Source organism: Anolis sagrei, chromosome 4, assembly GCF_037176765.1.
Source record: "Anolis sagrei isolate rAnoSag1 chromosome 4, rAnoSag1.mat, whole genome shotgun sequence".
NCBI classification, from domain to species: domain Eukaryota; kingdom Metazoa; phylum Chordata; class Lepidosauria; order Squamata; family Dactyloidae; genus Anolis; species Anolis sagrei.
In genome coordinates, this window is record NC_090024.1 from 105,368,136 (window position 1) to 105,393,182 (window position 25,047).

Genomic DNA, 25,047 nt, shown 5'->3' on the forward strand with positions numbered 1-25,047 from the left:
GACTCAGCCGCCCCCCCAAAATTGAAATCCTGGCTACAGGCCTGCCTCCAGTAAAAATGAATTAATTTGAAACAAACCTTCCTGAAAGTCCCGGTTTTATGGGGTATTGGGCATGTGGAGACTGACTTCCGGGTAGTCCTGGGACATCTTTTCATTCACCTTTAGGGGCTTAATTGGGGCTTGGGAGTGGCTGCATGTCATCCCGATTTGTCTCAAGATGGCATGTTGTCCCTTCTCAGGAAAGTTTGGATTTAGGTGGATATGTGGGGACTGAAACCCGAGCTGAAGTGGGTTGTTTAAACCTGCTTCCGCGCAGGTTTTGGCACTGTATGGAAGTGCCCCAAGTACTGCACAATTAAGCAGGAAATGGAATAGAATTAAATAGATTGATCCTACGCAAGCCGCGCCAAGCTCTTTGGAGGTATCAAAGGGATCAGTAGTACAAAACTGAGAGCTCGTTGTTGGTGTGTTTAAATGTTGTGATAATTCTGTTCCATGTTTTTCTTTTAGAATATGAAGGCTCTGGGACTGAAGTTCATAGAAAACATTCCAAATGTGGAGTTTGCAAGTATAGGGCAGAGTGTGATGAAGATGCAGAAAATGTTGGGTAAGTCATGACCTTCCACCATTTTTCCAGTTGCTCAGATGTTCAGCAATCAGAATTACTCCCCACCTTTTGCCTTTTATGAGAGATAGTGAGTGGTAGAAGAGAACATTATCCGGTGAAGATCTTAATCCTTTCCTAGGGCCAATTGACCTTCAATATGATTCTGTGGATTCCCTCATGAAAAGGGTAACATATGGACTGACGGACTGAGCCTGTTTTCAGCCTTTGGGGTTTCTCATTTAAAAACATAAACATTAAGCAGCATTTATTAAAGTTTGGACTTTTAATATTAAGGAACAACAATAGGGAATCACCAGAAGTAAAGAGCTTAATATGGGTCTAATGTGAGTAAGTACTGTATATACTCGAGTATAAGCCTAGTTTTTCAGCCCCTTTTTTAGGCTGAAAAAAATCCCCTCAGCTTATACACGAGTCAAGGTTATTTATTATTTTACTTTGCTATGAGTATTATTTTTACTACATTTATAATTTTACATTATTATTATTATTATTATTATTATTATTATTACATTTACATTATTTTACTAGGAGCCCTGGTGGCGCAGTGGGTTAAAGTCCTGTGCCAGCAGGACTGAAGACCAACAGGTCACAGGTTCGAATCTGGGGAGAGGCGGATGAGCTCCCTCTATCAGCTCCAGCTCCTCATGCAGGGACATGAGAGAAGTCTCTCACAAGGATGATAAAAACATCAAATCATCCGGGCGTCCCCTGGGCAACGTCCTTGCAGACGGCCAATTCTCTCACAACAGGATGCTCCTGACATGACAAAAATTTTTTTTTACTCTATTATTACTTTTATTGCATTTATTATTTTACTCTATTATTATTATTATATTTATTACTTTATTATTATTACTATTATTATTAAATTTCCATTATTTACTCTATTATTATTTTTATTACATGTTATTATTACATTTATTATTTTATTCTATCATTATAGGTAATAGGTAAGCACATTTACATTGAAGGAGGTTAGACTAATGGTTGAATCAGAGATGGGCAGTCTTATCTTAAATTAAGGTTTTGTGTAAATACTCAAAAACATTTAACCTACTGACGATTACCAGTAGCAGCTACATTTCTCACCCTCGGCTTATACTCGAGTCAGTACGTTTTTCCAGTTTTTTGTGGTAAAATTAGGTCCCTCGGCTTATATTTGGGTCGGCTTATACTCGAGTATATATGGTACTTACCAGATTTGCAGATTCTGAAGTTGTCCTTCATATTAAACCAGTTTTGTTTCATTTGGATCTTTATTGTAGCTTTCTTCTCTTTGTTTTTGTGCAGCTCTTCACAGAGCTTTAATTAAATGGCAATATTAGGAAAGGAACAAGGAAGTGCATGTTGTCTGATCTGAGAGATTAGGGAGAGATAGATATTCAGAGTTGTTTGTTTCTTGGAATATAACGGAGTGCCGGTAAATCCTGGCAAGGAGACTGACAAGAATCTTTGCACATAAAGCAGCATTTTCTAAACAGGATATGGATTTTTCTGCACAGAAAATACTATCTCTGTGTCCTATGCAGAAATACTGTGTGCAAATTGCGTGCAGTGATAACTCCAGGACTGTGTGTGAATAGTCTTCAAAAACTGCACAGTATTGAAAGGCACTCTCTCAGCAGGAAGAACATTCACAGAATTACTCATTGCTTATTTTGGGAATAAAATTAGCAAAAAATTATATCTTCATGGCAGACTGCGATACCGCTTTTTCAAGAAAACTTCTGGCAGGGATGCCCTCCAGCATTCACTTTTGAAATGAGACGCTGAAGGGAACAGTGCTCTGCTCCTATATCTATTCAGCCCAGGTTTGGATATCTATAGGAGGCTAGGGCCCCATAACAGCCCCTCTGTTTCTGTATGCCTTTCTGCAAGTAGTGTTTTAACCAAATAACAGGCACGATTTATTTGTCGTGTCAGGCAACCGAACAGTCGTATTACATTTTTGGCAGAACAAACAAACATACAAAAGACACAGAGTTTGCAAGCTTGGTAGTTGATTAAATGTCCTTTGACCAGTATCTGGCCACTTGGAGTGCTTCTGGTGTTGCCGCAAATAGGTCCTCCATTGTGCATGTGGCAGGGCTCAGGTTGCATTGCAGCAGGTGGTCTGTAGTTTGCTCTTCTCCGCACTCGCATGTCGTGGATTCCACTTTGTAGCCCCATTTCTTAAGATTGGCTCTGCATCTCGTGGTGCCATAACGCAGTCTGTTCAGCGCCTTCCAAGTCACCCAGTCTTCTGTGTGCCCAGGGGGGAGTCTCTCATTGGGTATCAGCCATTGATTGAGGCTCTGGGTTCGAGCCTGCCACTTTTGGACTCTCACTTGCTGAGGTGTTCCAGCAAATGTCTCTGTAGATCTTAGAAAACTATTTCTTGATTTAAGTCATTGACATGCTGGCTGATGCCCAAACAAGGGATGAGCTGGAGATGTCTCTGCCTTGGTCCTTTCACTATTGGCTGCTACTTCCCGGCGGATGTCAGGTGGTGCAATTCCGGCTAAGCAGTGCAATTTCTCCAGTGGTGTAGGGCGCAGACACCCCATGATAATGCAGCATGTTTCATTAAGAGCCACATCCACTGTTTTAGTGTGGTGAGATGTGTTCCACACTGGGCATGCATACTCAGCAGCAGAGTAGCATAGCGCAAGGGCAGATGCCTTCACTGTATCTGGTTGTGATCTCCAGGTTGTGCCAGTCAGCTTTCGTATGATATTGTTTATATCACCCACTTTTTGCTTGATATTCAGGCAGTGCTTCTTGTAGGTCAGGGCATGGTCCAGAGTGATTCCCAGGTATTTGGGTGCACTGCAATGCTCCAGTGGGATTCCTTCCCAGGTAATCCTCAGAGCTCAGGATGCTTGCCTGTTCTTGAGATGAAAAGCACATGTCTGTGTTTTAGATGGATTAGGGATCAGCTGGTTTTCCCTGTAGTAGGCAGTAAGAGCACCTAGAGCTTCGGAGAGCTTCTGTTCAACCATCTCAAATCTCCCTGCTTGAGCAGTAATGGCACAATCATCAGCCTCAGGCACGATGAAAAGCTCTAAAAGGCCGAAACCTGAATTTCATCCCTGCAAGTCTATCTTCATTTAGATAACTTTCTCGTGGTGTTTGAAAACATGTAGCTACTGTGGTGGAGTCATCTCAGCTGGCCATTCTGAGAAAGTTAAGGTCTCAAATGTGCGTTTTGCATCCTGAGTCGTATTCTGTAATTAGGCTGTTAGAAGTTCCATGCCAAATTATAGCTAGCTCAGAAATATAAACAACTTTATCAGTCTTATCTCTACAGATTTTTCTGTGTGTGATTATAATTTTTATTGGGCTTATTAAGATAAAGCAGGGAATTTTGAGCAGGTGGTTGTCATGAGCCACGCAACACAGTTGGAAAATTAACATTCGGATAGATTCCGATTAGTACACTGCGTGACATTCCTGCATATAAATATATGAACGAACCATGCTGAGAAAATATAACTAAAATATCATCCATCCTTACTTTCCTATTTTATGTATAAATAAGAGATAATATAACTTCTGGGAGAAAGCAAAGAGTTTCATATAAAGACTTTCAAATGCACAGAAGTATTACAGTATGCACAAACTCTCCCAAGTTGCAGTGTCTTCATAATGTGTGTTTCTTAAGAGGAAATCTGCTGTTTTATTGGTTTTGGTTATGATGAGAAATGGAGGAGAGAGGAGGGAAAAGGGAGCCAATTCAAAGAGAGCTAGGAAGAGCCATTTGACGCAAACCCGAAATTTGTGACATTTATTTACATATGTCCAGGAGGGACTGGGCAATGGGTTTTGGGTTACAGCAACTGTCTGGAAGGAAATAATCCTACTCATTCAATTCTCTTCTGCACCTACCCAAAAAACCCTTTCCCCTCACACTGCATACTTTCTGCAGTTTGTCCCATTGTGTCAAATCAAAAAGGTCAAATTTTCCTAGCTGCAATTAATGTATCTATCAGTCTGTCGTTTATTTATTGGAGGTCTGCACAATATCGGCTTAGCTTTCCGGATTTGGCGGATTTGGCTAAAAACGGCAATTGAATCCTCAGATACTGAGCGGGTGAGCAGAACAGCCAGAGACCGACAATAATGGGACATGGGGTGGTATTTGGCTGCCGTGAGAGAAGAACAGCCACGCGCAGGGTCCCCCCCCCCCCCGCCGCCTTTTAGCCTTGCCAGAGCCAATCAGAAAGCTGGCATTTGAGAGGGAGAGATTTGCTAGCTCCGTGTGTCTCAGTGCTGCTGTTTAGTGATTAGGGAATGGGTTGCATTTTGGGAATTCCTTTTCATTTATTTATTTATCATGTCATCCGCAACCAGAACATTGTGTTACATTTCTAACAGAACAAAACAAACAAACAGATAAAAAAACCCACAAATTTTGCAAACTTGGTAGCTGATTAAATGTCCTTTGACCAGTATCTGGCCACTTGGAATGCCTCTGGTGTTGCCGCAAGAAGGTCCTCTATTGTGCATGTGGCAGGGCTCAGGTTGCATTGCAGCAGGTGGTCAGTGGTTTGCTCTTCTCCGCACTTGCATGTCATGGATTCCACTTTGTAGCCCCATTTCTTAAGATTGGCTCTGCATCTCGTGGTGCCAGAGCGCAGTCTGTCCTGCGCCTTCCAAGTCGCCCAGTCTTCTGTGTGCCCAGTGGGGAGTCTCTCATCTGGTATCACCCACGGATTGAGGTGCTGGGTTTGAGCCTGCCACTTTTGGACTCTCGCTTGCTGAGGTGTTCCAGCGAGTGTCTCTGTAGATCTAAGAAAACTATTTCTTGATTTAAGTCGTTGACGTGCTGGCTGATACCCAAACAAGGGATGAGCTGGAGATGTCTCTGCCTTGGTCCTTTCACTATTGGCTGCAACTTCCCGGCGGATGTCAGGTGGTGCAATACCGGCTAAGCAATGTAATTTCTCCAGTGGTGTAGGGTGCAGACACCCTGTGATAATGCGGCATGTCTCATTAAGAGCCACATCCACTGTTTTAGTGTGGTGAGATGTCTTCCACACTGGGCATGCGTACAGGAGGACTGAAAGATATTTCACCAAGTCCCTGCCCCACTTTCACCTCTTTGACTCTCAGTCTTTGCTATACTCTATCCCTCCCTTCTGTCTACACCAATCCAGCAGCCTCCCCCGCCCACCAACCTCTTTGAATCTCTCTCTTCTTTAAACATTTCCTAAAAATCAGTGGATGGCCCAAACATTCTGAAACTTAGGGGGCTCGCAGTGGTAAATGTGTATTCCAAGTGTGGCTATTTTTGTCCTGATTGTCATAAATGAGGGAAAGAGGAGCCTCGCCATTTCCTCCATTGAAACCAATGGCCGGATCTTCCTGAAGCGGAAACTGAGCTTCTGGCTGTGCATCCAAGAAATGGCATTTCCCTCTTCCTGATTTCTGGAACTTGCTGAAAACCAGAATGGGGCCCTAGCCGAAAACAGGACTGAAAATGGGACAGGTTTTTCCTGATTTGCACACCCCTATTATTTATATCCTGCCTTTTCCCCCAAGAAATACTCAGGATGTTTTACAGAATAAAAAAAGATGCATACAGATAAAAAGTTCAAAAAGTTTGAGATACTTTAATACTTACTTACTTACTTACTTACACGATCCCTCGTTGTCCGAGTAAGATAGTCTTCCAAGATCAGTGTACTGGCAGTGGATCCATAGGTGACTGTGGAGCTCTATTCTTGATCTGCATCTTCTCCCACAGTGAGGGCATTGGTTTCCAGGTGGAAGGTGTGCGTGCGTGTGTGTGTGTGTGTGATGTGTGTGTGTATATATATATATATATATCCCAATGTCTTTACTCATCTTTTGAATTTTCCTTGTAACTCCCCTTCTAACTCACTTGTTTCCCTTTCAAGTTTCGGATCTAAGCATCTATCACACACACATATGCACACATAACATAATCAGCTTCCTATTTAAAACATATCCACGACAAGTCTAAAACATGATATATACAAATCCACATGGAGTCTGAAGCATGGTTTACAAATGGCACTTGATTAAAATCTGTGAAAATAGATATTAAAATGTGTAGTTGAAACATTATCCACTAAAATCATCTGCAATCTGACTCCTTAATTTTATAGCTGCAGCACAAAATGCTGCCACTATTAAAATGATTCATGATTCCCTATCCTCTATTAGATATTTTAAATACTATTCATCTCACTTCTGCCAGAGATAATCTGTACAATAGGGTGGCCATAACAAAGAAATTCATTCATACATACAGGAGTGAAATCTGCAATGGGGAGGGAAGGCTTTGGGATTGATCAGGAAGTAAGAAATAAAAACGCTGTTCCTCTGCCCAATTTTTCTTGGCTGCAGATTATAGCAACAAGGTATATCCTCCCAGTTTGACTTGCTGGCCTTTTGCCTTCATACCTTTCCCCAGCTTTCTTTAAAAGGTTCTGCTTCTCTGCCCACATTTGTATAAAATTCATCTACCCTTCTTCTCAATACCTCAGTAAAATTGAACCAATGTCAACCAGAAACTCATCATCATCATCATCATCATCATCATCATCATATAAACAAATAGTTGAAGAAGAGAAACATGCACTGGCAGATTATGTGAAAGGCAGCCAAGAACCAACATTGATGGAAGTCAATAGTAGTAAACTGCTTCAAGTGCAAAAGACAAAGAAGGAATGCTGTCAAAATACAATGCAGAGCAGAAGAGAAAATTGGCAAAAGAAGAGTCTCTGTGAACAGTTCATGGGAAAAACCGAGAGCAAAATAGACAAAGAAAAAACATGGTTATGGCTCACAAATGGAACGTTGAAAAAGGAGATGGAGGGCCTGATTCTGGCAGCCCAAGAACAAGCCATTAGAACCAATGCCATCAAAGCCAAAACTGAAAAGACGACAACAGATTCCACGTGTAGACTCTGCAAGGAAGCAGATGAAACAATAGATCACATCCTCAACTGCTGCAAGAGGATCGCACAGACAGACTACAAGCAGAGGCATAACATTGTTGCTCAGATGATTCATTGAAACTTGTGCCACAAATACCATCTGCCTGCGACAAAGGACTGGTGGGATCACAAGCCGGAAAAAGTTACAGAAAATGAATGTGTCAGACTACTCTGGAACTTCCGACTGACAGAGTTTAGGAGCACAATACCCTTGACCTCATGTTCGTGTTAAAAAACCAAGTATGTTGCAATCCCAGGCGATAGCAGGATTGAAGAGAAACAACTGGAAAAGCTGACATGATACAAGGATTTAAAGATCAAACTGCAAAGACTCTGACACAAGCCTGTCAAGGTTATTCCAGTGGTGATCGACACACTGGGTGCAGTGCCTAAAGACTTTGGCCTGCACTTATACACAATCGACGCTGACAAAATTACCATCTGTCAGCTGCAAAAGGTCACCCTACTGGGATCTGCACGCATTATTTGCTGATACATCACATACTCCTAGACACTTGGAAAGTGTCTGACGTGTGATCCAATACAACAACCAGCAGAGTGATCTTGTTTGCTGTGTACTAATTTTGTTGTGTTTCAAATAATAATAGTACTGGGATCTGCACACATTATTTGCTGATACATCACACAGTCCTAGACACTTGGGAAGTGTCCAATATATGATCCAATTCAACAAGCAGCAGAGTATCTGCTGTGGATTCATCTTGTTGTGTTTCAAATAATAATAATACACCACACAGTCCTAGACGCTTGGGAAGTGAGTGTGCCCTTGCGTCTTCTCTCCTCCCAGTCAAGACTAGCTGCATCTTCACTGTCCAAATTCCTTCCCTCCTTCCCTTGACAGTTGACAGAGCTCTGCCTGCTAGATGAAAAAGTGTAGATGTCAAAATTTGATTTAGTCAGCTTAAGTCGCATGCATATATAATTGTTCCTGAGTATTGTGAATTTAATTATTCACAGATTTCATGAAATGACTTCCCTTAGACACACTGGAAGATCTAGCAATATCTAGACAGAAAACAACCTCTATAGGATCCTCTAGGTCAGCAGTTCTCAACCTGTGGGTCCCCAAGTGTTTTGTCCTACAACTTCCAGAAATCCCAGCCAGTTTACCAGCTGTTAGGATTTCTGGGAGTTGAAGACCAACTCACAGGTTGAGGACTCTTGGGGACTCACAGGTTGAGAACCACTGTTCTAGGTGCACCAAATGCAATTCTGTGGTTAGCTGCCAGCAAACTTTGACAATACAGTTATGCTGAAAGATCCAGAAATTCCTAGAGAAAGTAAATAATAACAATTCATTGATTTGCAGTTTTGCACTTTCCCAGATATCTTGTGCCCCTAATCCCAGAAAATGTGGGGGGCTGACTATAATAGCGAATGTGCTATAAGTCTGGGTCCAACCTAGCATGTAAAAAAAATAATAGTAGCCTGTTTTAGCTTATTGGTCAAAAAAGATAATTGTGTTCATCCTCAAGCTTTCTTGTAAAATGCTGTCATAAATCTGTGTTTATAGTATAGGATGGGTTACTTAACACCCAGTTCCCTGGCCTAGGACATACGCCATTTTCCAAGCTATTAGATTTCTTGCTGTTGTTTTTCAAATGCAAGCAGAATTGTTTAAATATGATTAGGATTATTACCTAGACCAGAAGAGAACAGTCTAAGATTTTTTCGCTGAAGCAAATGCCACTTGATATAGATTTGCTAAAGCATTACTGGAACTTAAGGGCCGCTGAGATTTGCTTTGCTTTTTGCATCTATATTTCAAAAGCCAGCTGTGCCAAGGATAATTTGATTCCACCGAATGTGTGTGGAGTTTTTGTATTCTCCTGAAGCATTATGAAATGGCACCAGATCTTCCTATCAGGTTGGTGAGCAGACATGCAATGTTAAACTGCTAAGTGCTTTAGAGAGTTATGTAGAGCTTGTTGTATGGAAGGCCACATTGCTAGCCCTATAAGCAAACAATGTAATGCCTGACTGGCCAAAAAGTTCTGAGATTTAAAATGGCGAGGAAGTGGCACATTGAAGGTACCAGTTGGATACAGAAGTCAAACAATGACTCGGACCCACAGAATTGCACCATAGTTCAGAGGGCACATTTGGATTTGTGTTTCCTAAAGAGAAGCCTTCAAGTAAACTGTTGTGATAGAGTCTGCTGGCAGTGATAGTAACACTAGTTGTATTAGGAGAGGCAGGAAAACTACTCGCGAGCAAAATTATGAGGAAGAGCAACAGAGGAAAAGAATCCGGGAGATACTTAGTGAGCCAACAGATGAGGATTCTTTTGAAGGTTTTGAGGCAAATGATATGGATGATGGGATACCAGACTCTAGGTCTGATGGGTTGGATTGGACAAGGGTTCAAGAAATTCGAGATATTTGTGCTGAACCCACAAGCAGTGGCATGTTTGAAGGTTGGAATAGTGAAGGCACGGATGGGTCTTGGAGAACTTCAGGATTAGACCAGAGATGGACTACCTGGAGGAGTGCTGGAAGAGGCACAGCTGGGGATGGGTTGGGCCGAACTAGGGGCGACTACAGTTCGGATGAGGAGTTACAACAGGATGCAGCTGGGACAAGGGTGTTGGTTGAATCAAGTTCTGATGAGGAGTTGTAGATAAAATGGGAGTGTTTGCAATTGTAACTTCGCAATCGGCAAGGTGTTTTGTTGGGCGCTTTCTGGATCGTTGTGCTACAGAAGACGGGTTTGGTAGTTACTTTGGGACCTGCCGTATTGCCCCCGTTGCTTTGGCTCCTTGTGACTTCCATTGGATCGGGACCTGACCTTGCAGCTATTTGTTTCCCTTCGGACCGGACTGGACTTCAACTATCGGTGTTACTTTCCATTCCACGTCTGCGGCTGTGTTTCTGGAGTTGGCATTATCATCCTCCCTGCATTCCTGCATTCCAGCCTCGGAGTTCAGCATGGCGTTTTCTACAGTGTTTGAGGCTCGGGTTACATTTTGCAACCCTTGAATGGCTGCTGCTCACTAGAGTGGCTGTGAACATCATTCTACAGTTTGTTTTGCTTCTATTGTTTGTCTGAGCAAGTTAGAACTGAATTAAGCATTTTGTGTTTAACACGGATTATATCTCTGGATAATCCAGGTTATAGTCCAATTGGAGTTTTGTAGGTTCTTTTGCCTTTTTGAACTGTTTCACACTGAAGACTGTTTTTTGCCCTGTGGTTTTGTTTTGGGCTGTTTTGTGTTTGTTTGAGCAATAAACTATACTTCTTTAATTGACTGGCGTCAATTAGCAATTTTGTATACCGGTCTTCTCCCCTCTATCGGGGGACTCGGGCCGGTTTCCAACAATAAAATCACAAAACAATCATTAAAAACATCATATAACATATTCAATTAAAGCGTTATAAGAGCAAAATGCAATCACATAATAACAATGGTCAGTCATCATAGTGAATTCGTTGTCCATCATTCATCGTCATCTATCCGATCACAGAAATATTCATTCACTCGTACTTTATTGTATTACATTATAATATTATAAATATTATATGTATATACAATATATTATATTATTAGCAATGTACAAACTTTATGGATAATGATTTCTCACCAGAAGAGATTGAGGGGGTGCTGTGAACTTTGTCAGTATTAATGATCATTAGGTAGGAGTTGCAGTGACGCAGTGGGTTAAAAACTTGTGCCGGTTGAACTGCTGACCTGAAGGTCAGCAATTCGAATCCGCAAAACAGGATGAGCGTCACATCTGTCAGCTCCAGCTTCCAGCTGGGGACAGGATGGTAACGCATCAGGGCGTCCCCTAGACAACATCTCTGCAGACAGCCAATTTTCTTACACTAGAAGCAGAGGCGGCCCTAGGTAATTTTCAACGGTAAGCAAACAGTATTTTGCCCCCCTCCAAATAACTGATATATATATTCTGTTCGTCATGGGAGTTTTGTGTGCCATATTTGGTTCAATTCCATCATTGGTGGAGTTCAGAATGCTCTTTGATTGTAGGTGAACTATACATCCCAGTAACTACAACTCGTATATGTCAAGGTCTATTTCCCCCCAAGAGCGCCTCAAGAGCACCCCTGGGCAAAATCAACTATAATGCAAATGCTTACTTTGCGTAATGGGTTGAGCCGCCCCTAGACTAGAAGTGACTTGCAGTTTCTCAAGTCACTCCTGACACAATAAAAAAACCCCATTATGATTAGTGGATGAAGGTGACAGAAAGCAACTGTTAAGTCCTGCAAACAAAGAAGCAGCATTGTTGGAGCCATACCTAGATGTTTCAAGTAAGGGTCTACCTGAGGAATGTTATAAAGCTTGGTTATAAAGTTCAGTGTCTGTCACCTTGAGTCAGGTATTCTTTGTTTTCGCTCAATCTACACCACAAAGTTGCTGTGAAGATAAAAAGGCTGAGTCTCCTGGGAGGGTGGAGCAGGATACAAAAGACCACAAATAAATAGGTATTCTGACGGAGAGTGACACCTCTTCTGAAGACAAGTGTCATCTTCCCAAGGTCCGTGAAGATGAGCAGCACTGTCTCCTTCCTTGTTTCCAGAGTGTGACACCCTCCTCTCCCCAAATGGGCATCTGAACAAATTATGGCACTCTGCTTAGTGACCTGTTGTTTCCAATTACCCTTGAATGACACTGACAGGGTTGAACGACACAGCTGGAAGCTGGGGACGGGACGTATCCATGGCAACATTTTGGGATGGAACATCACCTCTCTCAAGGCAGCTTGGGTTTCCAACTGAGAAAAAGGAGCCAATCTGCTGGCCGCAAGCTGGTTGGGGTTTTAGGGAAATTTCACTTTGCACGGCTGCAGTGAGTAGTCTTTGTAGAGAATGGCAAAACTTGTACCATATATATTTCTTTGGCTAAGCAATTGAGAAAAAACTGAACGACTTTAAAAAAATAACCAAATGCATTAATTTGCTGACACACAATTTTTTTTTTAAAAAAGTGCTTTGAAAAGTTAGTTTTCTCAAATATACGACTAACATGATCGTATTGATGGCACTGCCCTTCAATCTATATAAATAAAAATGTAGTGTTTGTTTGTGGGATTCGCATAACTCAAAAACCACTGGACAAATTGACACCAAATTTGGACACAAGACACCTATCAGGCCAAGAAATGACCATCACTCATAAAAACACTGAAAAACACAAAAAGAAGGGACTTAAAATGCCAAAAAAACCCAAACTCACATATATATATATACGCAAACACACATATACACAAATATATTGTTGTTCATTCGTTCAGTCGTCTCCGACTCTTCGTGACCTCATGGACCAGCCCACGCCAGAGCTCTCTGTCGGCCGTCACCACCCCCAGCTCTTCAAGGTCACTTCAAAGATGCCATCCATCCATCTTGCCCTTGGTCGACCCCTCTTCCTTTTGCCTTCCACTTTACACACATATATATATACACACACAACACATATACACAGACTGGGCCACACCAACATGTGGCAAAAGACGGCTAGTCTATTTAAATAAAAATGTAATGATCATTTGTAGGATTAACAGAACTTAAAAACCACGGGACAAATTGACACCAAATTTGGACACAATACACCTATCAGGCCAATGAATGACCATCACACATAAAAACACTGAAAAACACAAAAGAAGGGACTTAAAATGCCAAAAAACAAAATATACAAACTCATGTGCAAAACCACATATATATACGCAAACACACATATACACAAATATATACACACATATATGCACACAAAAACACACATACACAGACTGGGCCACAACAACGTATGGCAGGGGACGACTAGTCTATATAAATAAAAATGTAATGTTCGTTTGTGGGATTAACATAACTCAAAAACCACTAGACAAATTGACACCAAATTTGAACACAAGACACCTAACAACCCAATGTATATCCTTCGCTCAAAAAAAATTGATTTTGTCATTTGGGAGTTGTAGTTGCTGGGATTTATAGTTCACCTACAATCAAAGAGCATTCTGAACCCCACCAATGATGGAATTGAAACAAACTTGGCACACAGTTCTCCCATGACCAACAAAAAATACTGGAAGGGTTTGGTGGGCAGTGTCCTTTGAGTTTGGGAGTTGTAGTTCACCTACATCCAGAGAGCATTGTGGATCTGGACCAAACTTGGCACAAATATTCTATATGCCCAAATATGAACACTGATGGAGTTTGGGGAAAATAGACCTTGACATTTGGGATTTGTAGTCACTGGAATTTATAGTTCACCTACAATCAAAGAGTGTTCTGAACCCCATGAACAAGAGAATTGGGGCAAACTTCCTACAAAGAAGCCAATGACCAACAGAAAATACTTAAGACCATCGAGTTAAACTCCCTTCACCAGGGGAAAAATACATAATCAAAGCCCTCCTGACAGCCATCCAGCCATAGATATAGATGGATATATATGATTCACACACACAGAGAGATATAGTATCGTAGATCTGAAAGGGACCCTTAACGAAGGACAATGATATGTTGCATGTTCCAGGGTGGGCAAACCAGACACTCTCCACATCAACACTGACAAATAAAGAGCAATAAATACGATTTACCTACAAGCAGAAAGACATTACATATATTAGAAACCAACACTTTCTCATTACTTTATTTTCCAGATCAACAGACTGGGCCACAGCAACACGTGGCAGGGGACGGCTAGTCTATATAAATAAAAATGTAATGTTCATTTGTGGGGTTAACATAACTCAAAAACCACTGGACAAATTGACACCAAATTTGGACACAAGACACCTAACTACCCAATGTATGTCCTTCACTCAAAAAAAATGATTTTGTCATTTGGGAATTGTAGTTGCTGGGGTTTATAGTTCACCTACAATCAAAGAGCATTCTGAACTCCACCAATGATGGAATTGAACCAAACGTGGCATACAGGACTCCCATAACCAAGAGAAAACACTAGAAGTTTGGGAGTTGTAGTTCACCCACATCCAGAGAGCACGGTGGACTCAAACAATGATAGATCTGGACCAAACTTGGCACGAAGATTCCATATGCCCAAATATGAAAACAGATGGAGTTTGCGGAAATAGATGTTGACATTTGGGAATTGTAGTTACTGGGATTTATAGTTCACCTACAATCAAAGAGCATTCTGAACCACACCGACAGAATTGGGTCAAACTTCTCACACAGAACCCCCATGACCAACAGAAAATACTTAGGGCCATCCAGTCCAACTCCCTTCACCAGGGCAAGAAAACGTAATCAAAGCCCTCCTGACAAAAGAGCCATTCAGCCATAGATATAGATAGATAGATATTATTCAAACACAGAGAGATATAGTATCATAGATTTGAAAGCGACCCCTAATGAAGGACAATTACATGTTGCATGTTCCAGAGTAGAAAAACCAGACAATCTCCACATCAACACTGACAAAGAAACCACAAGAAATAGTGTTTACCCACAAGCATAAATAAATCACATATATTAGAAACCAAAACTTTCTCATTATTTTATTTTCCAGATCACCAGGCTGGGCCACAGCAACACGTGGCAGGGGCCGGCTAATTGTATCATAAATTGCAATAAGTACTTAAATGTAGTTTTGTGTTTAAAACTGTCAAGCTTATGATTGGTTTCCATCAGAAAATGCACTTAAAATCTAAGGAACACATTGAAATGTCAAAATTTGAAAAGGTTATTTCACTCTCTGCAGTTGTTTTGTCCTTTTCAATGAAACTGAAGTATTGAAAATACAGGCAGCTCCTGGTGCTATGTACTTTATCTCATTGGGATAAAGCGCTTCAAACTCAAAATAAATTCATTATTAAAATATATAAAAATTACTGGAATGGGAAACTGATAAGGAGAGGATTAAGGACTGCATGGTAAAATGAGTGGCCAATATAGGCCACACAATAAGTTTGGACAATTGGGAAATAATGTGGACAAGAAAAATAAAATTATCCAGGAAAACTGGTACAAAATGTTCTTTCGGTGGTACATAACACTGGATAAACTTTCAAAATGTTGTAAAAATCTTAATGGAAAATGCTGGAAGTGTGAAAAAGAAAAAGGAACCTTCCACCACATGTGGTGGAGCTGTGAAATAGCCAACCAGTATTGGAGGGAGATACACAAAACGATCCAAACAATCCTTGAAATAAAATTTCAATTTAAATCAGAATATTACCACCTGGGCATAATAGATTTTGATTTGGACAAAAATAAAGAGGTGTTATTCAACTATTTAATAACGGCAGCTAGAATAGTCTACGCGCGTTATTGGAGAGGAAAAGAAACCCCTAGTCTAAATGAATGGTTAATTAAAATGATAGAAATCAAAAATATAGACATCCTAACACAACAACTCAGACAAAAACCAAATAAAACAGTAGTAGATTGGACTTTGTTAACAAAAATTATGGAAGGAGGAAAAATAGAAATTTGGATATAAATGTTAGAGCAGTGGTTCTCAACCTTCCTAATGCTGCGACCCCTTAATACAGTTCCTCATGTTGTGGTGACTCACAATCAAAAATTATTTTCATTGCTGCTTCACAACTGTGATTTTGCTACTGTAATGTAAATATCTGATTTGCAGGATGGATTTTCATTCACTGGACTAAATTTGGCACAAATACCTGATATGCCCCAATCTGAATGCTGGTGGGATTGGGGGGAAGGGATTGATGTTGTCATTTGGGAGTTGTAGTTGCTGGGATTTCTAGTTCACCTACAGTCAAAGAGCATTCTGAACTCCATCAACGGTGGAATTGAACCAAGCTTGCACACAGAACTCCCATGATCAACAGAAAATACTGGAAGGGTTTGGTGGACATTGACCTTGAGTTTTGGAGTTGTAGTTCACCTACATCTCGAGAGCGCTGTCAACTCAAAACTATGATGGATCTGGACCAAACTTGGCCTGAATATCAATATGCCCAACTGTGAACACATTTGGGAGTTGTAGTTACTAGGATTTATAGTTCACCTACCATCTGAACTCCACCAAAGATAGAATTGGGGCAAACTTCCCACACAGACCCCCCCCCCCATGATCAACAGAAAATGCTGTTTTCTGATGGTCCTTGGTGACCCCTCTGACACCCCCTGGCAACCCCTCCAGGGGTCCCGACCCCCAGGTTGAGAAACACTGTGTTAGAGGGAGAGAGCATTCAACCCTACAACCTTTGAAGAAGAGGAAGACAATGAATACAAGAAGTGTGATAAAGAGAAGATTCAACCCTGAAATGAGAAGAAGGGAATCCTCTGCCCCCCTTCAGTTCCCCCCTGAATCCACTCTTCCTTTCCCCCCACCATCTTTTATTCTTTGCCCCTCACCCACCACCACAACCCCTTTTCCTAGACCCTACCCTCCTGCCTTCTCCACCCAAGTTTTCCCTGTCCCGTTTTGTAACCCCCCTTCCCCTCTCCTCCCCCTTTTTATGTAATTGAAAAATTTTCTTAATACAATTTTTAAGAAAAAGAAAATACAGGCAGTCCCCAAGTTACAAACAAGATGGGTTCTTTAAGCTTTTTGTTAAGTTGAATTTGTTTGAAAGTTGGAATAGGTAAGTGTAACCCCAGACATACATATACATATACATATACATATACATATATATAGAGAGAGAGAGAGAGCGCTTTGGATAGCATAGGGAAGGGTTAACACCCATGTGGTGTTCGTTTTATTGTCTCTGCCCCTGTTCAGAAGAGTTGAATTTGTTTGTAAGTTGGAACAAGATTTTTTTTAAAGTGTTACTCCATCTATCCATCCACACATCCATCCATCTATCTTTGGATAGCATAGGGAAGGGTTAACACCCCCTGTGGTGTTTTTCTTGCTGTTTGTGCCCTTCCCTGTTCAGAATATTTCAACTCACTTTCTGTCCCTGTGAGAATTGGATTTTGACAAATTTGGCTTGTTGTGGAAACAAGGATTGGTGATAAAGCATTAGTGGAAAGACACGTTTTCCCCATAAAATCTCTTTCAGGGGTGAATTTCTCTTCCGAGGGGTAGATTTCTCTCACTTCCTGTTGTCTCTTTGCCTGTTCTTAACTATGAGTCCTTGTAAGTCGGGTGTTTGTAACTTAGGGACAGCCTGTACGGAGAAACTAACACTTTCAAGACTTTAATAATGGTTAATTATTAATAATATTTGTTATTAATAATATTAATATTAATAATAAATATTAATTATTAATGTTGTTAATATTAATTATTATTATATTTCATATATAATTACCTGCATATTGTACTATTGTGGTCTACAGTTAATGGCTTCTGTATAAATGTATACAGTTGTTTGCTAGAGTAACGGTACTGTGGACCTAAATACTCTTATCTAAGGCACCAGATCCTATCTGATCTTGGAAGCTAAGCAGTATTTGGATGGGAGATTGCCCATAAATGCCAGGTGCTGTAGGCTGTATTTCAGAGGAAGGATTTGGAAGAATTGCTTGCCCAGGAAAACGCTATGAAATTTAGGGTGTTAGTATCAGTTGACATGCAACTTGAAGGCACACAGCCATATTTTCAATAAAGCCAAATTGAGGGAAACTGACACTAGGTTCACAAACAAATAGCCAGGCTATAATTGTTTTGTACTTGCCAGATTGCCAGTGAATGTTTCTGTTGAAAAGCATGGTGTATAAAGGGATGTGATATTTTTAGGGCTGCCAGAGTTAAAACAGTCAAGGGTTCCTGCATCTTTAATGATTGAGTAGAAGAGGGAATTTCAGCAAGTGTTGCTTGTTACCTTATTCCGTCTTCCACGCAACCATTAAAAATACAGGAGCCTTTTCCAGTTTTTAGTCAGGCGAGCCTACTTTATTCACTTATTTAAATCCTCAACTGATATGACTTATTAAGTAATGAATATGCATCGGCCAAATGGTGAGACTTACATAGGAGGAAGAAGTAACAGGGGAGGTTATGCAAGAAGCTTTATAAACATCTCTGAGGAGAGAGCAGAAGGTATGGGGGGGGGGGTCAAACTTGACTCCTTACCTTGTTTTTTGAGACTTGTGGGATGGCTTTTCTTTGATTTTGGCCATGCAGTGTGCCTGGGCACATGCTCTAAGAAGAGGTTCTCTCACAAATCCCGCAACAAAAAATCAGGGATGAGCTTGCAGCACTGCCCAGTTTGGAAGAAGTCAGCAATGCAATCAGCCAACAAAAAAAAAATAACAAAGCCAGCGGACCTGATGGGATCCCTTCTGAAATCTTTAAAGCGGGAGGACCTGAGCTGACACAACAACTCCACCAGCTCATAGAAAAAGTGTGGGTGACCGAGAATTTTGTCAAGCTACAATATAAAACTACATTCAGCTTTGGTGCCAGAGAAGGATATAAATAGGGCAAGTTCGTGGCTGTCAGGGCAGTTTGCCCACTATATAAAGAAGATGGTATGTATAGACTTACCTAAATACTCTAAAGGCACCAGATCCTGACTAATCATGGAAGCTAATCAGAGTTAGTCCTGGATAGTACTGTGATGGCAGACCATCAATGTCTACCAGGTGCTATATTTCAGAAGAAGGAACTGGCAAAGTCACCTCTGTGTATGCCCTACCTAAGAGAACTCTATGAAATTCATGTGGGTGGCACAAGTCAACACGGAACTTGAAGGCACATACACACAGTTGTGTACATTCTCTTTTACTACTCTGTATTGGTTGTGAGATGAAACATGGATGAAAGGTCTACCAGTGAGCATTGGACTAGGCTTTGAATCCTCACTCGGTCATGGAACCCTCTGGAGCCACATCTATGCTTCCATATAAAATCCAGATTGTCTGCTTTGAACTGGATTATATGGCAGTGTAGACTCATATAATCCAGTTCAAAGCAGATCATGTGGATTATCTGCTTTGATAATCTGGATTATATAGCAGTGTAGAAGGGGCCTGGGTGGTCTCTGGCAAGTCAGACTCTTTCAGCTTTATGAGGAAAGCAATGCCAAAGCTCTTCTGAACAAATCTTGCCAAAAAACCCCCTGTGGTTAAAATCACCTTAGGTCACTAGAAGTCAGAAACTACTTGAAGGCACAGAACAACAAAATCCAGATTGCATAATTATGTTTTTCAAACCTGCATAATCCAAACCTCCATGACACAGTTTTCAGAAGCAGTAATTAAGGTTTTGTTGCCGTGGTTTGTTTCAGCTGTAGGCATTAAACACAACAAAAGTACCAACTTTGTCCTGATTTTTAAGAAGGAACAAAACTCTACAGACTTTTCCTCTTCATGCTTTTTTAAACTGTATAAAGACAGTCCCCAAGTTACAAACAAGATAGGTTCTGTAGGTTCGTTCTTAAGTTGAATTTGTAAATTGGAACATGTATTTTATTACATGTAACTCCAGCTATCTATCTATCCATCCACCCATCCATCCATCCATCCATCTTTGGATAGCATAGGGAAGATTTAACACTCCCTGTGGTGTTTGTCTTCCTGTCTGTTCCCCTCCCTGATAATAAGATTTCAACTCACTTTCTGTCCCTGTGACAATTGGATTTTGAAAAATTTGGCTTGTTGTGCAAACAAGGATTTGTCAGAAAGCTGCAGTGGAGATACGGTTTCCCCTTCTTTCAGAGGCGAATCTCCTTTACCAGGGGTAGATTTCTCTCTCTTCCTGTTGTCTCACCCCTGTTCTTAAGTATGAGTCATTTGTAAGTCAGATGTTTGTAACCTGGGGACACCTTGATCATGAAGGAGGTTTTCCCAGAGCGAGGCTCATCCATAATTTGTAGTTTCTGCCTGTCCCTGAGTTACTAACATGGGATGTTCCAGTAAAGAACAGAGGTGACTTAACTTTTAGCGTTGAGTAGATAATCAGAGGAAGATAGATGCTTTTGAACTGTGGTGTCGGAGGAAAGTGTTGAGAATGCCTTGGACAGCGAGAAGATCCAACCAGTCCATACTTCAAGAAATAAAGCCTAACTGCTCACTGGAGGGAAGAATAGTAGAAGCCAAGATGAAGTACTTTGGCCACATCATGAGAAGAAAGGAAAGCTTAGAGAAGACAACGATGCTGGGGAAAATGGAAGGAAAAAGGAAGAGGGGCCGACCAAGGGCAAGGTGGATGGATGGCATCCTTGAAGTGACTTGCTTGACTCTGAAGGAGCTGGGGGTGGTGTTGGCTGACAGGGACCTCTTTCGTGGGCTGGTCCATGAAGTCACAAAGAGTCGGAAACGACTGAACGAATGAACAACAACAAAGATAATCAGAGAGGTATATACCCAGCATGGTGTTATGATTTGGATGTTAGACACGAATTCTGGGGGACCAGAGTTTAAGATCTTCTGGGGAGGCCCTATTCTCGGTTCCACCACCGTCACAGACACGTTTGAGAGACAGGCCTTCTCAGTGATTGCCCCCGGTTATGGAACTCCCTCCCTGGCAATATTAGATCAGCCCCCTCCCTGCTGTCCTTCAGAGGGATGGTGAGACCTGGCTGTGGGACCAAGCCTTTGGGACAGTGCAATGAGGCAATAATAGAATAGTGTCCTGAGATGGTTTTTAAGCAGCTGGTTTTAAAGTGGATATAAGTGATGTTAATGTTTGTATATATTTATTGTTTAAATAAATGCTTGCCATTGATGCAGGCGAAACGTCAGAAGAGAATGCCTCTAGAACATGGCCATATAGCCCAAAATAAACCTACAACAATCCAAATAAATAATTGCTCTGCCATCAAAACTCAGTGGATTATCCTGTCTTAGGCCCTTCCACGGAGCTGAATATCTGCATTGAACTAGGTTATATGACAGTGTGGACTCAGATAACTCAGTTTAAAACAGATCTTGTGGGATTTTCTGCCTGGGTTATATGGCTGTGTGGAAAGGCCCTCAGAAGGAGGGGCAAGAAAGCCCCATGATGAGATTGCCTTGAAAGAAGTCTTGAAAGTGTGTAATAAAAAAATCAGACATATACATAGAATCATAGAATTATATGGTTGGAAGAGACCTCATGGGCCATCCAGTCCAACCCCCTGCCAAGCAGGAAAATTGCATTTCAAAGCATCCCCAACAGATGGCCATCCAGCCTCTGTTTAAAAGCTTCCAAAGATGGAGCCTCTACCACACTGCGGGGCAGAGTGTTCCACTGCTGAACGGCTCTCACAGTCAGGAAGTTCTTCCTAATGTTCAGATGGAATCTCCTTTCTTGTAGTTTGAAGCCATTGTTCCACGTCTTAGTCTCCAGGGAAGCAGAAAACAAGTTTGCTCCCTCCTCCCTATGACTTCCTCTCACATATTTATACATGGCTATCATGTCTCCTCTCAGCCTTCTCTTCTTCAGGCCAAACATGCCCAGCTCTTTAAGTCGCTCCTCATAGGGCTTGTTCTCCAGATCCTTGATCATTTTAGTCGCCCTCCTCTGGACACATTCCAGCTTGTCAATACCTCTCTTCAGTTGTGGTGTCCAGAATTGGACACAGTATTCCAAGTGTTGTCTAACCAAGGCAGAAGAGAGGGGTAGCATGACTTCGCTGGATCTAGACACTATACTCCTCTATTTTTGCCGTCCAAAATCCTATCTTGCATGTGTCACTGTTGAACTTCATTTTGTTAGTTTTGGCCCATCTCTCTAATCTGTTAAGATCGTTTTGAATTCTGCTCCTGTCTTCATTAGCAATTTCTTCCCTTCCAAGTAAGCGCAAACCTCCTGTCTTTCTACAGAAAAGGGACTATAACTCAATGGCAGAGCTTCATGTATTGAAGATCTCAGATTCAATCCCTGGCTTCTTCGGAAAATCCTCAAAACACTCCTCAGCCTGATATCCTGAAGAGCTCCATGTGGACTTCAAGTTATTTTTATTACTCTCTTCTCCATAGAAGACTTTTTTTAAATGCGAACATGTTTTACTATAGCAAATCTGTATTGGTTTAGGGAAGATTTAATTTTTCACTACTGAGAAATAAATTGAATGAATGATATAACAGTTAATGAAAGAATTGATTAAGGATGAGTGGTGGGTCACTGGAGAGCACTTTCAGTTGCTGACACTTGGAAATGTAGTGTTTGCTTCACAAGTGAATATTTCTGCTTCTGTTAGACCTGTCCCATAAATGCTTCCTATGAAGAAAAACTGAATAAAAATAAAAATGCAGATTCCAAGTGCATGGTTACCTTGAAAAATAATTCCTAGGGCTACATCTGTTCCTGCATAATAATAATATTAATATTAATAATAATATTAATTTATTTATTTATCGTGTCATCAGCAACCATTGTATTACAATTCTAACAGAGCAAAACAAACACACAGATTAAAAAGAAAAAGGAAAAAAACACACAGATTTTGCAAATTTGGTATTTGGTTAAATGTCCTTTGACCAGTATCTGGCCACTTGGAGTGCCTCTGGTGTTGCTGCAAGAAGGTCCTCCATTGTCCATGTGGCAGGGCACAGGTTGCATTGCAGCAGGTGGTCAGTGGTTTGCTCTTCTCCACACTCGTATGTTGTGGATTCCACTTTGTAGCCCCATTTCTTGAGGCCAGCTCTGCATCTCGTGGTGCCAGAGCGCAGTCTGTTCAGCGCCTTCCAAGTCGCCCAGTCTTCTGTGTGCCCAGGGGGGAGTCTCTCATTTGGTATCAGCCATTGGTTGAGGTTCTGAGTTTGAGCCTGCCACTTTTGGACTCTCGCTTGCTGAGGTGTTCCAGTGAGTGTCTCTGTAGATCTTAGAAAACTATTTCTAGATTTAAGTCGTGGACATGCTGGCTGATACCCAAAATATAACTCAATGACAGAGCTTCATGTACTGAAGGTCTCGGATTCAATCCCTGGCTTTTTCCGAAAATCCTCAAACACTCCTCAGCCTGATATTCTGAAGAGCTCCATGTGGACTTCAAGGCATTTTTATTACTCTCTTCTCCATAGAAGAGTTTTTTAAAGCTAAGATGTTTTACTATAGCAAATCTGTTTTGGTTTAGGGAAGATTTAATTTTTCACTACTGAGAAATAAATTGAATGAATGATATAACAGTTAACGAAAGAATTGATTAAGGATGAGTGGTGGGTCACTGGAGAGCACTTTCAGTTGCTGACACTCAGAAATGTAGTGTTTGCTTCACAAGTGAATATTTCTGCTTCTGTTAGACCTGTCCCAGTTGTTATTGTCGTTAGGCGATCCCTCGTTGGCTGAGTAGGAGTCTTCCAGGATCAGTGTTCTGGTGGGTCCGTAGGTGGCTATGGAGCCCTATTCTTGATCTGCATCTTCTCCCGCAGTGAGGGCATTGGTTTCCAGGGGGAAGTCGGTCTCGGTTGGGGTTGGCTTGATGCGCTTTCCTCTTGGCACATTTCTCTTTTTCACCCTCCATTCGTGCCTCTTCAAATTCTGCAGCACTGCTGGTCACAGCCGACCTCCAGTAATGCTTCCTATGAAGAAAAAGTGAATAAAAATAAAAATGCAGATTCCAAGTGCATGGTTAGCCTGAAAAGTAATTCCTAGGGCCACACATTGTATGGACAACATCAAGCTAGGTAGCCCAGTGGTTTGACTTGGTATAAGGCAGCTTTTTGTTTAATGGTTACTGAACCGTCCATGGTGTCACTCTGATAAAAAAACCTGCTTCGAAAAAATCACATCTGGAAACTATATTAGACAAAGGGGGAAAAGACGTAATAGCCATACTATACAAATATATCCTACACTACAACTTGGAAGATAATCATGTCAAACCTCTATGATCTCATGGGCAAAAGATCTAGGGCAGGGGTCCTCAAACTAAGGCCAAAGCTATCATACAAATAGAAGAATGACCTGTCTATGGAGGTCTGAAGTGAGCAGTCACTAACTAAGTGTATATTTTGTGTTTACAGGTGTGTGTGCAACATAGACTGTAGTGGCTACAGCTTCAACCCTGTTTGTGCATCTGATGGAAGTTCCTATAACAACCCGTGCTTTGTTCGAGAAGCCTCTTGCCTGAGACAAGAACAGATTGACATCAGGCACCTTGGACATTGCTCAGGTACTTCTAAGTTTTTTCTCTCACACCAGATAGTTACAATTTACTAGGATGTTGATGGCTCTCAGTGTGATTTTGATGAAGTCAAAATAGGTACAGAATTAAGTTACTCCAGAGCCTCTGCGTTTTCTTGAAATAAGTATACACACTCACATTGCAATAGTAGTAATAATAACAATTTAATAATAATAATAATAATAATACACTTTATTTATATTCCACTTTATCTCTCAGAAGAGACTTGGAGTGAATAACAGTACACATTTCTTAAAATAAGTATACACAATCACATTGCAATAGTATTATTATTATTATTATTATACACTTTATTTATATTCCGCTTTATCTCCCAGGAGAGACTCGGAGTGAATTACAGTACACATTTCTTAAAATAAGTATACACACTAACATTGCAATAATAGTAATAACAATTTAATAATAATAATAATAATAATAATAATAATAATAATACACTTTATTTATATTCCGCTTTATCTCC

General features: G+C 41.0%; 1 protein-coding gene across 1 annotated transcript in view; it reads left to right on the plus strand.

The window, feature by feature from the left end:
* Nucleotides 1-25,047, plus strand: part of TMEFF1 (transmembrane protein with EGF like and two follistatin like domains 1) — a 190,461-nt gene that overhangs the window by 136,668 nt on the left and 28,746 nt on the right. Inside the window, exons 5-6 of the mRNA XM_060774632.2 lie at nucleotides 511-607; nucleotides 24,403-24,551. Coding sequence (XP_060630615.1) covers nucleotides 511-607; nucleotides 24,403-24,551 — 246 coding nt within the window. The remainder of the gene's footprint in view (nucleotides 1-510; nucleotides 608-24,402; nucleotides 24,552-25,047) is intronic.